Raw genomic sequence first — 12,055 nt, 5'->3', positions numbered from 1 at the left:
CAGGCCTAAACATTTATAAACCAACGGAGCTGACTTTTTTGGAAGTGGTCATCATCCGGAGCTGACTTCCATTGCGACCTGTAGTCCTCTCAATCAAGTCTGCTCATCAACAGGTTGCAGGTACAGTAAAGCTGTCATCAATTCACCCACATGAATGGGTCCCAACATTGTTCAGTCCAAAGAAAGCCTGGATACAAAACCACGAATATACTGTAACTTCACTGCAGTTGATGGACCAATCACCATTCTTCCCATTTCCTTCTGTTTCAGAGTTTCAGCAATCACGTACACACATCAACCCACGCACTTTTACGCGAATCACAGCATAGCCGTCTCAAATGAAACGGCCATACTTGCCAAATGCAGAAGAGATCTCAGTGCAGAATGTTTCATGCTAAATAGTGGCCCAAATTGGACGCCAAGCAAGTGAAGATCCATCCACACAAACAACGACGATTTTGATGAGAGCTGTGAAGGCCAATCATCATATGGCGACGTTCCAGACGGCCCCTTCGCCTTCGCCGCAGGCCTTGTGGATGTGCCGCATCCTGTCCACCGACTTGCAGACGCCACTGCACGACCAGTCGAAGGACGCCACGCACACGTTCCCGGCCCGCTTCTTCCACTCGCAATCTGCCCGACGGACGAAACAGAGGAAGGCTCGCCGTTACAGCAAAATCCGGCTGGCTACTAGGTGAATTCAAAAGCGGAGATGGTGCAGGACGCAGACCTGGAGGCGTGGCGCAGCACATGCTCCGGTCGTCGACGTGCTCCACCTCGAGCCCGATCAGCCACGCGCCGAGCGAGACGTCCTCGTTCGCGAACCTGTGCAGGATCGGCCTGGAAACGATCGAGTTCCAACACAAACTTCAGGCACAGAGCCAACATGGCCAAGGATTGCTAGCACACGCGCTTACTGGTTGATGGAGATGTAGGCGGCAAGATCCTTGGAGATGGCGTAGATCTGGCCGGTGGCGTGGCGGAAGTACTTGTTGCCCTCGTCCCCGAACTTCCAGTACTCTGGCTCGTGGTACTTCACTCCTCTGCAACAGAACCGTACGGATTGTCAGTCAAGTTTTATTCTTTCTTATAGTAAAAAAGAAAGAAAGAGAGAACATGTCCTGCGCGGCAGGAGGTTTTGCTCACTTTTGCGAGAGAACAGGCCCGGACTTCATGCAGCCGACGTACACCCTCGGCCGCGTCCTGTGCTTCGCCAGCCTGCTCGACAGCATCCCTGCAGTTCAGAAAACAAAAGGAATTTGTTGCGACTGCCCCTGTCCAACGACTAGACACGACGACTCGCCGATGGCGGCGCATGCAGTGCGTGCGTACCGAGGTTGAGGTGGACGTCGTCGTCGACCTTGACGTAGAAGTCGGCGTCCCAGGTGGCGACGGCGGTGGTGAAGTAGATCCTGGTCTTGGAGGACAGCTCGTGGTAGCCCTCGGCGTGGTCCAGCCGCAGGAAGTCCCGGGTCTCGGCCTCCTCCGCGTCCAGCGCCCGGTCCAGCGCCCCGCCGCCCGGCGCGCCGCTGTGCCCGATCACGAACCGGATCACGACCCCCTTCTCCGTCTCCAGCTTCCTCAGCTTCTCCCCTGCGTAGTCGTCGCGGCGCGTCAGCGACGGCCGGCGGTGGTGGTGGTGCGTGTGGTATTGGCCGGTGGACATGTACACTACCTCTGGGGACCCAGGTTTCGCGGAGGGAGTCACGCCGCTTCCTGCTGGAGAAGGCCGTGTTGATGCCGATCACCACGAAGGCCTTCTGGGGCGGCTTGGATGGCACGGCCGTGCCGGCTCCGGCGGCGCCGCTCCTCGCGCGCTCCACGGCAAGCTCCATCTCCAGAGTGGACACCGCCTTGTCCAGCGACCTGGCGGTTCACCGTTGCATGAAATTTTCGAAGACAAAAGGCATACACTGATGTGCACGCATGTGCTTGTTGGCATGTCAACAGTTGCAGTGTTCGATTCGAGGCGGGATGCTTACTGAATCGCTTGATGGGTCCTCGACACCTCGTTCAGGAGATCCTTGGGATGGCTCTCTCCTAGTTTCTGATAAGAGATTCAGAGTTCGATCAGATGCAAGAATGAATATGCTAAGTAACCATGCAACACTCAGCGACAGGACTGACAGCACACTTACACGCTTGTTGCCGGCGCAGCCAGAAGCACGAACGCTCTCCTTGGCGCCGTCGTCCCTGCTCGCGTCCGCCGACATCAGCGACACCCTGCCGCTGAGCAGCAACCCTGCGACGAAGCTCGTGACGCACAGTGCCGCGACGGCCTTCCTCGACAGCGGCGCCCGCGCCCGTAGCGCCTTCGTCTTCTCCAGCTGCGGCTGCCGCTCCGTCAGCGCCTGCACCAAATTTCAACCAGCATGTCACCTCACATTGCAAGAAATCTCACGAACTCATCCGCGACAGTGCCGGCAGCGTACGCACCATCATTGATGCGACTTCCGCTGCTCGAGATCGCGTAGCAGGTAGGCCACTACGGCTACGAGAACGCCGCGCCAGGTGGACGTGTATGGCCGGGACGCCTGGAGGCCAGGCCAGGAGGATTTATGTGCCGGGGCGCGAGCAAAGCGCCGGTTATCTGCCCTGGCCGCCTGCGCCGCGCGAGGGTTCGGTTCGGGGAGCCGTTTCGTGTGAGGCGTCGTCCCGAGACGCTCACGCGGACCGTGTGAGCCTCGCAGCAGCCGGATCGCAGCGCGGGAGCGCCGGGAACCGTCGATCTCGGGTTGGAGACGGGGCCAATCATGAGTTGGCGTGGCTGGAAAAAGGACGCGGAAGTGGGAGGGAACGCATGCGCTTTTCAGTTGCGGAGCTCGCTCTTATTTTACGGCTGTATGTCCGTACAAGTAAAGCCAGCTGATGGCAGTTTACTGATTTCACGCCAAATTTTCACAGAAGCCGTTTGCGCTTGATTCAGCTACAAGTAGTTGACGTGCTTTGCAAGGCGCTGCCGAGCCAAAGCTATGTACAAATATGAAAACGCATGGCAGAATTTCAGCCATCAATGATACATGGAGATGGAGCAAGCCCCATTTGCAGCAAAACACTCGTGCTCTGGTTGGGCTAACATCCAGTGATGATTGGCGAATCAAGTAACGTATTCCTAATTACTAGCTACGGTTTAGACAAGCCACAAGCTCAGCATTACGTAGCAGAAGTGCAGAACAGTACAAGCCATCGCCGTGATGCTGATACTGTGACACATGCTTTGTCACAACAGAAACAAGAGCACATGGGATAATTAACCACCAAAGCTCCAACCTCTACTTCAATTATCGATCCCCAGTACCTCAGCAGAATGCAATTTTCACTCGACCATGTGTGAGTGCTCATATATACTTTTCATCAATGGAGGAAGAATCAAACATACAAACATCCAGCAATGCGACTTGCCACTACATTCACGTCTTCAGCATATACTTCTCTTGTTGAAAGATTCCATTGTCAGGTTAGCGGTAAAGGCTGGTATGGAGTTCATCCTCCTTACGAAAACGTCCACCTGAAAAGTATGGTTAGATCTTCTGAGGGAAATTCCAGTTTCATTTCAATACAAATTCAAAAAAGTTTTGGACCTTCCTGTTCTAGCAAGCCAATCATAAGTGTATGTATTGATTAGGTCAGATCCTTAACAAATCTATCTATTTATCTCGAAAATGCTTACGGGAAACCCGATATTAGGAACGTTTGGGTTCCCATACTCAAACAAACCAATTAGACATTTAACTCAAGTTCAATGCTCAATACTTTAAAGCAAATGCAAAACTATTTATCACCTAGATTAGTCCATGCAGCCTGATTCAAGTACCAGAACTTCTGAACCTTGAAGAAGCTGCATTTTGAATTGCAATTTAAACACATGCAAACTCAAGACTCAAGTTCTAAGGTGGATTTAGGACTTTGAATCACTAGGATGAATGGATGTTTGCTAGTAAAATGCAGTAGATTAGCTTAATACCTGCTGAGCAATTTCTTGTTGAGACGTGTAATCGTTGACCTGTATTTATAAGTAACATCAAATGTGTTTCATGAAAATATATGAAAAGACCATTTCAACAGCGTGATAGTGTTACCACAATATTAGTGCTTCCTGATTCATAGTCAAACTCAAGCTTTTCATCGTCGCTTTGGGCATAAACTGATTGCAGAATAAAGCGTGTTACAGGGATCCCATTTGACTGCTGCTGATCGTTCATCACTATCTAAAACCATGAAACAAGGAAAGGTTATGTCAAGTTACAGTTTATGGTTGTTGTTTGAACAGTTGGATGGAGTTAAAAGCATGTAGGAAGAAAAATTAAACAAAAATATAGTAGCAGAAAAATATTGAACGTGAATATATGATGTTTACTGAAACATCACATATGCAAAACATCTAGGGAAATCAAATTTTTCCTCCAAATGATAATTTGAAGATTATTATCATAAAAAAATAAAAATGGACTGTATTGACATCCAGTAATAATGTGCATATTGCTTATGATCTTGAGCCCTGGAGGGTGTTAACTACATGCTCAACACAACTCTCTTAACCATTAGGTTCAACAGCACGTCCTGCTAGTCTTCTGATAGTCTACACCCACAAAACAAACGTTGGCTAAAGGGGAGTTTAAAACGATGGTTTCCATCTAAGAAAAATGCTTACGGAATTTCTATATGTAGCTAAAACAGCTAATGTTGAGATGCTAATATAAAACATTCTTTCCTTGACCTTTCAAACAATGCTTTTGGGATGTCCCTCCCCTTGGGTCGAGTGCATCCTTTTTTTTCAATAAAGTACATTGTGTCTCAAGATTCAGATATAGCTTGAGACTGAATATATGGACCACAGGCATGACGGAGGGAGGGAGAAGTTAGCAAAAAGCCCACCTCAAATGATGTGTGTTAACTATCATTACCTTGTAACCAAAAAGCGAGCAGCAGGCTTTCCGGAAGACCGAGATCCTCTCTGCAAACACCGCCTTGTATCTGTTTTAAACAAAGTATAACATTATATCCAACAAAATGTGCAAAAAATTCTAGAAGAGAAATAATGATTCACATACCTTTCTTCACGTTTTTCAAGTGTGGCAATTTGATTCTTAAGTTGTGCTAACTTTTCAGCAATATTTGCATCTACCACAGTCCCAGCATCTGCACGTCAATGTTCTATTTATTAGTGCACCCAAAGAAAAGTAACAAGGAATTGAGCATAAATTACTGGCTATCCAAAGATGGTCCACTCAATTTAAAATACAGACTCAACTGCTCGAAACTGCAAACTAATTATTACATATGGCGATAAATGAAAATAGAAATCCATAGGACAATAGCTCTCTAGCAAAGTATATAACCGGCAAAACCGCAAAAGAAATGCAAGAAAACAAGAAATCCAAGCAATTGGCAGTACAAACAATGAGACTGCATACCGGCTTGTCCTTTCAGTTCTTCGACTGCTTGCAGCCTCTCTTTTGTTTTCTTCAGTTCAGCTTGTAGCGCTTCTATTGTCTGCTTGGCTTCATTGTCAACTGCAAGAGTATTTACCATGCGCAGTACTTTTGTGCTCGATGCAGAGTAATCTCCATGACCTAACTGTCAAATTACAAAACTTTCAAGCAAGCAGAAGCATGGCACACTGAAGAGAATGTTGCAAGTTAAATTAGTACTCTTCGCAGTTACGTATCAATAATTGCACACTACTAGTACTCTTCACAACTATCTATATTTTAAAGAAGTTACATTTATTTACGTCCTGAGTTTCACAAGATAACACTACTAGAACAAAGGATAATCTTGGGAAATAAACGAAACATACATCTTCGGCATAAAACCATCCACCAATGTTTCATTAGAATCTGAACGGCACAACACTTAGCTCTCCTGCTTCAGTTCATAGGCCGGGCAGTTATAGCAGAAGCTCCCATACCTAGTGGTTCAGGCATGCTATCGATATAACAAGAAAGATGGGACATACTCACTGAGTCATTGTACCAGCAGGAAGAAGGCATGGATATTCTACACCAATAAGAGTTGAAGACAAGAACCTACCCTAAACGTGCATAGAGTGAAAGGCAAGGAAATTTTTTACAATGTTGCTGTACGTACGACCAGGTTACAACTGTCGACTGGCATAGCATCACAAGTGTGTGCTTGAGTCAAGCAACCAGTAGGCGACTTTGTTGCAACACGGTTGTGGGAAACAGTCATATGTGAAGCAAATCCTTATTTTGGCCAGAAAGTGCGTGCCTGTGCCAGGCAACCCATCAGAAAGATTTTGCCGTAGCATGGTTGTGCGAAACAGTTGTACATGAAGCAAATTCCTTGTTTTTAATTTGCCAGACAACAACAACCATTCCCCCTTAATGACCTCTCCAATGATTCACCCTTCCCTTGTACTGTACGGAGCCACTACTGTTTCTCATTAAAAAAATGTCGACACAGGTTTTTGGTAGCTTGCCCAGCACCAATTAATCCAATTTTGTGACATCTGAGACATTTAAGCAGTATAACCCAACAAATTTTTGAGAATTGCGATGGGGTATATGTGAGGAAATCAAGGCACCAATTGAAGGGGTGATCCCAGATATTCTTAGTTTCTTACCTTGGACTCTAGTAATGCAACCTGAGAGCGTAGTTGATCTCCCTCTCGCTCCAAAGACTTCACTTTCTTTGCTTCAAGGTTTAATCTTTCGTTCATTATATTGAGTTCAGTGTCCTTGTGACTAACCAGTTCCTTCTGCTCATGTATAGTGCTCTCCAGCTCTCTTATCGTTTTCTCCATTCCAGATTGATCCAACTCCACAGCATGTTCCTTTCTCAATTTGTCTCTTTCTTCACTGATCGCAGCAAGCTGACCACAAGAAACAGGCCAGAAAGAGCAGAAGTCTAAGCGTATATTCTTGGCACATGAAAGGATTGACTTTCAAACAACATATGAACTCTACACCGGAAGAGTTATTTTTCATCGGAAATTAGACTTTTGGTAAAGGGTACATAGGCATAAAAACAGGAAATGGAAAATTACTAGTAGAACAGGTAGCGACAAGATGATACCATAAGCTCAAGCCGCTTGACCTCCTTGGCAGCACTTTCAGCCCTCTCTTTAGCAAGGTTAGCTTCACCTTCTGCACGTTGCTTGCTGAGATCAGCAAATTCCAGCGCAACCTCTAATTCTTTCAACCGTGATGTTACTTCACCAACTTTGTTCAAATTTGTCAATGCTTGCCTGTTAATCATTCAGATAACTACATAATTTTTTTTCTGAAGAAAAGACGAGTGATAAAACTAAAATAATAATCTTTCATGCAAGTTTTATGCAAAACAAACCTATATACCATGGTTTATAAGTTGCAACAATATGCGTTTTGCATAATAAGACAATATACTACTATGCGTGTAACTGGCAATGAAATATCAAAGAAAAATAGGGGATGCGCACTTTTGCAAATCTGCAATCTTTTGAGGTATGTCGGCATAAGAAGACACATCAGGTATGTTGCTGAGCAGCGCTGTACAAGATGCTAATTCAAGCTCCAACTTATGTGCTTTGGCTTCAACTTCCTGCAGCTTTGACAATTCCTGCTCCGCCCTTTCCCTTCGCCCCTGCTCCTCCAATAGTTTTTCTTTCATCAACTCAACATTTGTGTGGGAAGATTTCAACCTTCTAGCTTCATGCACTTCCTTTTCCTACATATATATAATGATATGGGTTAAAAGTGTTATTGGTCAAAAGATCAGAGATTCTGTAAAAATGTCTAAATTTGAGGGATACAGGCATCAATAATAAAAAAAATAAGCCCCTGCAAAAAGTATTTTTTAAGAAAGTACCACCTCATCATGCAAAACTGATAAAACATTCTGTAACAAAATGCACTTTAAGGGGTGCCTTGATAAATGTAGTTATGCACTTGCTCAGTTTTTTTTTCTATCTCTGCACGGCAACTTTGAGAACATCTGCTATTATAGCTTCAGTTTCTTTTGTACTTTGGATGTTTTCTTGTCTTGCCATTCAGGTCTTTATGCCTGATGTCAAGACTTTGGCATTAGCTTGTTTAGCTAGCCGCATCTGTTAGCCCTTGAGACAGTACTTTATTTACATTTTGCGTTGAATGGAAAAATGGGAAATTCCAGATAGGAGAAAAAAGGTAACATAACTGGAATGCCTTTCAGATTAGAGAACCAATAGGATAGTAAACATCCTCCCTTGAGCTAAACACATATCATGGATCAAGTATCAGTGATATAGCCTCTTACATGTTGGCATAACAACAATAAACTGAGAACTTTTCTTCCAGACAGAAATAGCTGGAGTTCTAGCCATCAACCGATATATATTGAAAGAAGCATTTCACAAAACAAACTACATGAAACAAACTTTCATCAAACATCTACATGGCATTGGCCACCTACCATAAAGGAAATATTAAATTTGTTATATGCTTACATAATTCCGGAGTTCCTCTCGCAAAAGCTTGATCAACTTCTGGTCATCTGTTGGGGCATGTTGCCCAGGCAAAGCACTGGAATTCAATAGCTTGAGCTCCATTTCATTCCTTTCACGAAGACACTGACCAAGATGGCAAGAGCATATAAAATATAATTAGTATGTGGAAGCGGAACCAAATTGACAAATCAATAGATACATGTATGGCAATTTCGGCAAGGGACCCAATTCTCAGAAGGAGCAAGAACCAGAAATGCCATAGACAATAGAATTGTGCAAATCAGATCAATACTGACCTCTTCAAGTTGCTTTTTCAAGTCCACCAATTGCTCATTTAACAACTCTGCTTCACTCTCATAGTTTTCTGCCTTGAGTCTTGTTTTCTCAAGCTATCCCAAAGGTTTAAAATAGATAAGTCAACAAGCAACCACAAATGGATATTTGAAACAGTTTAACAATGTTAACCTCAACATTAAGTCTGGAAGCAGATAAGGTTAGGTCTTCTTTCATATATGAAAGTTCTTTCTTAAGGGTTTTTTTCTCCCTTTCTGAACTTTCCAATAATCGCTGCAAATTCCCTTCCAAGTCTTTGATCGATTCCTTTGCAGATGATGCAGATGATTCTGCACTGATCCTAGAATCAATCTCTTTATTGAGTTGTACCTACATTACCATGAAGAATGACACTATTCATGTCCGTTGACAAAACAAAGATATGATAGGACACAAATTGTAGATCAAATGTTGTCACAAACAATAATTCATAGATTTTCCATAGGATTGCCACCATGGCATTCCGTAATAGAACACATGTTTCGATGCCCCCCCCCCCCCCCGAAAAAAAAAACTGGCCCCATCCTGAAAAAAGGAAAGGAAAAAACTGACAGAAACAAGCCCCCAGCAAACATGAAACATGATGATGGTTGTATCGGATGCCAGAGGGTAAGAAGATTACCTCAAGTTCATTTATTTTTTTTACTTGATCATGATACCGCTCCTGATAACCAGACAACTCCTTTAGTAGACGTTCCTGTAATGCACTCTCCCGCCCTTTTGTTGCTGCCAGTTCTTGCTCCACATAGTTCAGTTTATCCAGGAACTGCATCCTTTCATCCTCTACAGCAATAAATTACAGTTTGTGATCCCACTTGTATCTGATTCAATGGCTAGTAACAAATTAATGCTAACTTCTGAATCAAGGTTGCTTAGAAGAAAAGGCGATCAGCTATTAGTTTTCCCTACTTCCTACTTTCAACAAATGAGGAACTTGCTGTAGATATAACTTGGAGGGTGATAGTAATTTGACATATCTTGAAGTGACAGTCGTAATGCATATAGCTATTTAACAGCTAAATATGATTAACCATGCTCACACAGTACGCATAAGAAAACAACTACTCCCTCCATACCGTTTTACCAGGCGCGAGAGGCATCATACCAGATACCAAGACGACGTATTAACTCAGCCAGACTAACCGGTGCGCGGCATGCACGGAGTAACTGCCTCGCGCATGCAGGGACGTATTAACTCTCCGTTGCCTACCTGTTGCGCGTATTTTTCACTCCCAAACTGAGTGCGCTCTTTTTCTCTCGTTTTTAGTACACCCGAGTAATTAAATGATCCTTGATAACCCAGCTCGCCTCCTATACTGGTAGATTTGAAAAATGGGTGTGCGCCTGGTAAAATGGTACGGAGGGAGTAATGATAAAATCATGGTAAACCAAAGCATACCACTCTTGGATAATTGCTCCTCCAATGCATCAATTTTTGTTTGATACTCCTGAACTTGCTTCTCTGCAGTGTCCAATGCCACCACGAACTCTGATTTCACCTTTCAGAATTCAGAAACGCCCACATGCCAAAAACCAAACAAAAACATTAACATGCCTATCAAACGGCATACAAACTTAGAATTACAATATCAAAGCACAGTGTCTTCATTTCAGGGATTTCCTTGGCCCAACCAGCAAATTATTATGTAAACCGACTCTAATGACAAATTGGGGTAGTATCAGGGCGCCAGAAGGCAGCTCCCAATCGCTGTGATGAAATGTTGCACGGGTCCAATGAGCTAAACCATAGCAGCACAAGGAAGGGCCAAGACGATCTCACCATCTGGCGGCAGTGGTACGTGCAGACCATGTCGTCGAACTGCTCCCCTGGGGCGCCGGCGGGCACGAGGGCGGTGGGGCGGTCGTAGAGAACCATGCGGCGGTCGGAAACTGGACTCCGGCCGGCCGCGCTCGCGCCGCCGCCGGACTTGACAACAACGAGGTCGGCGTCGTTGTCGGTGTCGGCGCGGCGCTTCCGCTGTGGTGGGGTGCGGAGGATCATCTCGCCGCCTTCGCAGTGGTTCTCGCCTCCCCGCCCCGGGGTTCTGGAAGCTTCGGCTGGTTCCTAGGGTTTTGTACTGGATGCGAGGGGGCGATAGGTTTGGGGGAAGGAGCGGAGTGGAGGTGGAGGTGGAGGCGGTGTTGGGGAGGAGAGGAGCGATTCGATTTGAACGAAGGAAAATTGATTACGTAGCATCGAAACGTAAAATACAAACTCCCACTCCATTATATTTTTTCACCAAAAATTTATTTTTATACTTTTCAGCACAGCGAATGAAATGACCATGCTACCCTTAACTTGAGGACCAGAAGAAAATCAAGTCCTAAGCATTATCCACCCGATCCGTCACCCTCCCCTCGCCTCGCCTGGACCCGTCGCCCTCCCACCCAGCGGCGCCACCCAACCCAGCACATGCGACGTCGCCCCTCCTAGCACCTACGATCCAACCCATCCCTGCAGGTGGGAGTCCCGGCACACAGGCATTCCCAGACGGACACCCTCGAGGCAGACCCACGGTTGGGCGCCCTCCGCCAGCGTCCGCCCACCCGCCGCCCGATTTGCCACTGTCCACTGCCCAACCTGACGTCATTAGGCGGTCCCTCGAGCTCGGTGTCATCAGATGCATCCAATGGAGATCTCCGAATGGTAAGACAGAAACCCTAGCTCGTCCTATCCCTGTTACTGCTCATTGTTCCTCTTATGTTTCTAGGAAATTAGTTGTAAAACACGCGTGTTGTCAGATACATGGATCGATTTTGGTATGCGATTGGAACTAAACAGTACTGCTTTAAGGGGAATTGCAACAAATGAGTCAAATGGATTAGAAGTGGGGATCCCTTAGAAGTGTTGTTAATTTCTGCACTGCTACTATTTTCAGGATCGATGAGAACAATGCTTGTAGAGTAGTGATTGATGTATCCTCCTTCCCAACTATTGAAGATGGTCGAGCGATGAAAAGGGCAGATGTTTGGAATAGTGGGTAGATTCAGATGAGTACTCCATCATTGACATGGAGAAAGATGTTTTCAAACACTTTACTTGGGCAAGCAACCAGGAGGTAATTTTTTTATTTGCAGATAAAAAAAGTTCAAACAACTCGCCTTGCTACTGATCAAGAGCTTCTTATCTTGCTGCGGGTTTAAAAATTGTGTGAAGTTCATCATGACTGTTGATAGATGTTAACATGTTGGTGTTGTTGGGAATGTCACTCAAATGGAGTATCAAAGCCAGGTCATAGATGAGAATAATAACTTACAAGTTCTAGTCAGCAATGAATGTCAAGGTAAAGTTGT

General features: G+C 45.3%; 1 protein-coding gene across 1 annotated transcript; it reads right to left on the bottom strand.

The window, feature by feature from the left end:
• Positions 1-231: 231 nt before the first annotated feature.
• On the bottom strand, positions 232-10,940 carry LOC101781507 (mitotic spindle checkpoint protein MAD1). Its single transcript, XM_004970707.4, has 24 exons — positions 10,542-10,940; positions 10,161-10,260; positions 9,384-9,544; positions 8,894-9,091; positions 8,725-8,817; positions 8,429-8,551; positions 7,424-7,671; positions 7,039-7,210; positions 6,587-6,835; positions 5,415-5,577; positions 5,052-5,139; positions 4,905-4,974; positions 4,080-4,208; positions 3,965-4,003; positions 3,421-3,508; positions 2,437-2,534; positions 2,139-2,351; positions 1,983-2,047; positions 1,676-1,866; positions 1,333-1,593; positions 1,147-1,234; positions 918-1,043; positions 731-840; positions 232-633 (listed from the first exon to the last, which is right to left on the bottom strand). Exons 1-24 carry the CDS (start codon positions 10,761-10,763, stop codon positions 485-487), a joined length of 3,444 nt encoding a protein of 1,147 aa, XP_004970764.2. The 5' UTR covers positions 10,764-10,940; the 3' UTR covers positions 232-484.
• Positions 10,941-12,055: the final 1,115 nt, after the last annotated feature.

This window comes from Setaria italica, chromosome V, assembly GCF_000263155.2.
Source record: "Setaria italica strain Yugu1 chromosome V, Setaria_italica_v2.0, whole genome shotgun sequence".
NCBI classification, from domain to species: domain Eukaryota; kingdom Viridiplantae; phylum Streptophyta; class Magnoliopsida; order Poales; family Poaceae; genus Setaria; species Setaria italica.
This window is presented reverse-complemented; position numbering and strand designations above follow the sequence as displayed.

Coding starts and splice junctions, on each gene's coding strand:
- LOC101781507 (XM_004970707.4), bottom strand. CDS start 10,763: ATGATCCTCCGCACCCCACCACAGCGGAAGCGCCGCGCCGACACCGAC. Junction 4,209..4,904: donor GCTCGCTTTTTGGTTACAAG/GTAATGATAGTT, acceptor TCATGGTTTTAG/ATAGTGATGAACGATCAGCA. Junction 841..917: donor GCCTACATCTCCATCAACCA/GTAAGCGCGTGT, acceptor GATCGTTTCCAG/GCCGATCCTGCACAGGTTCG.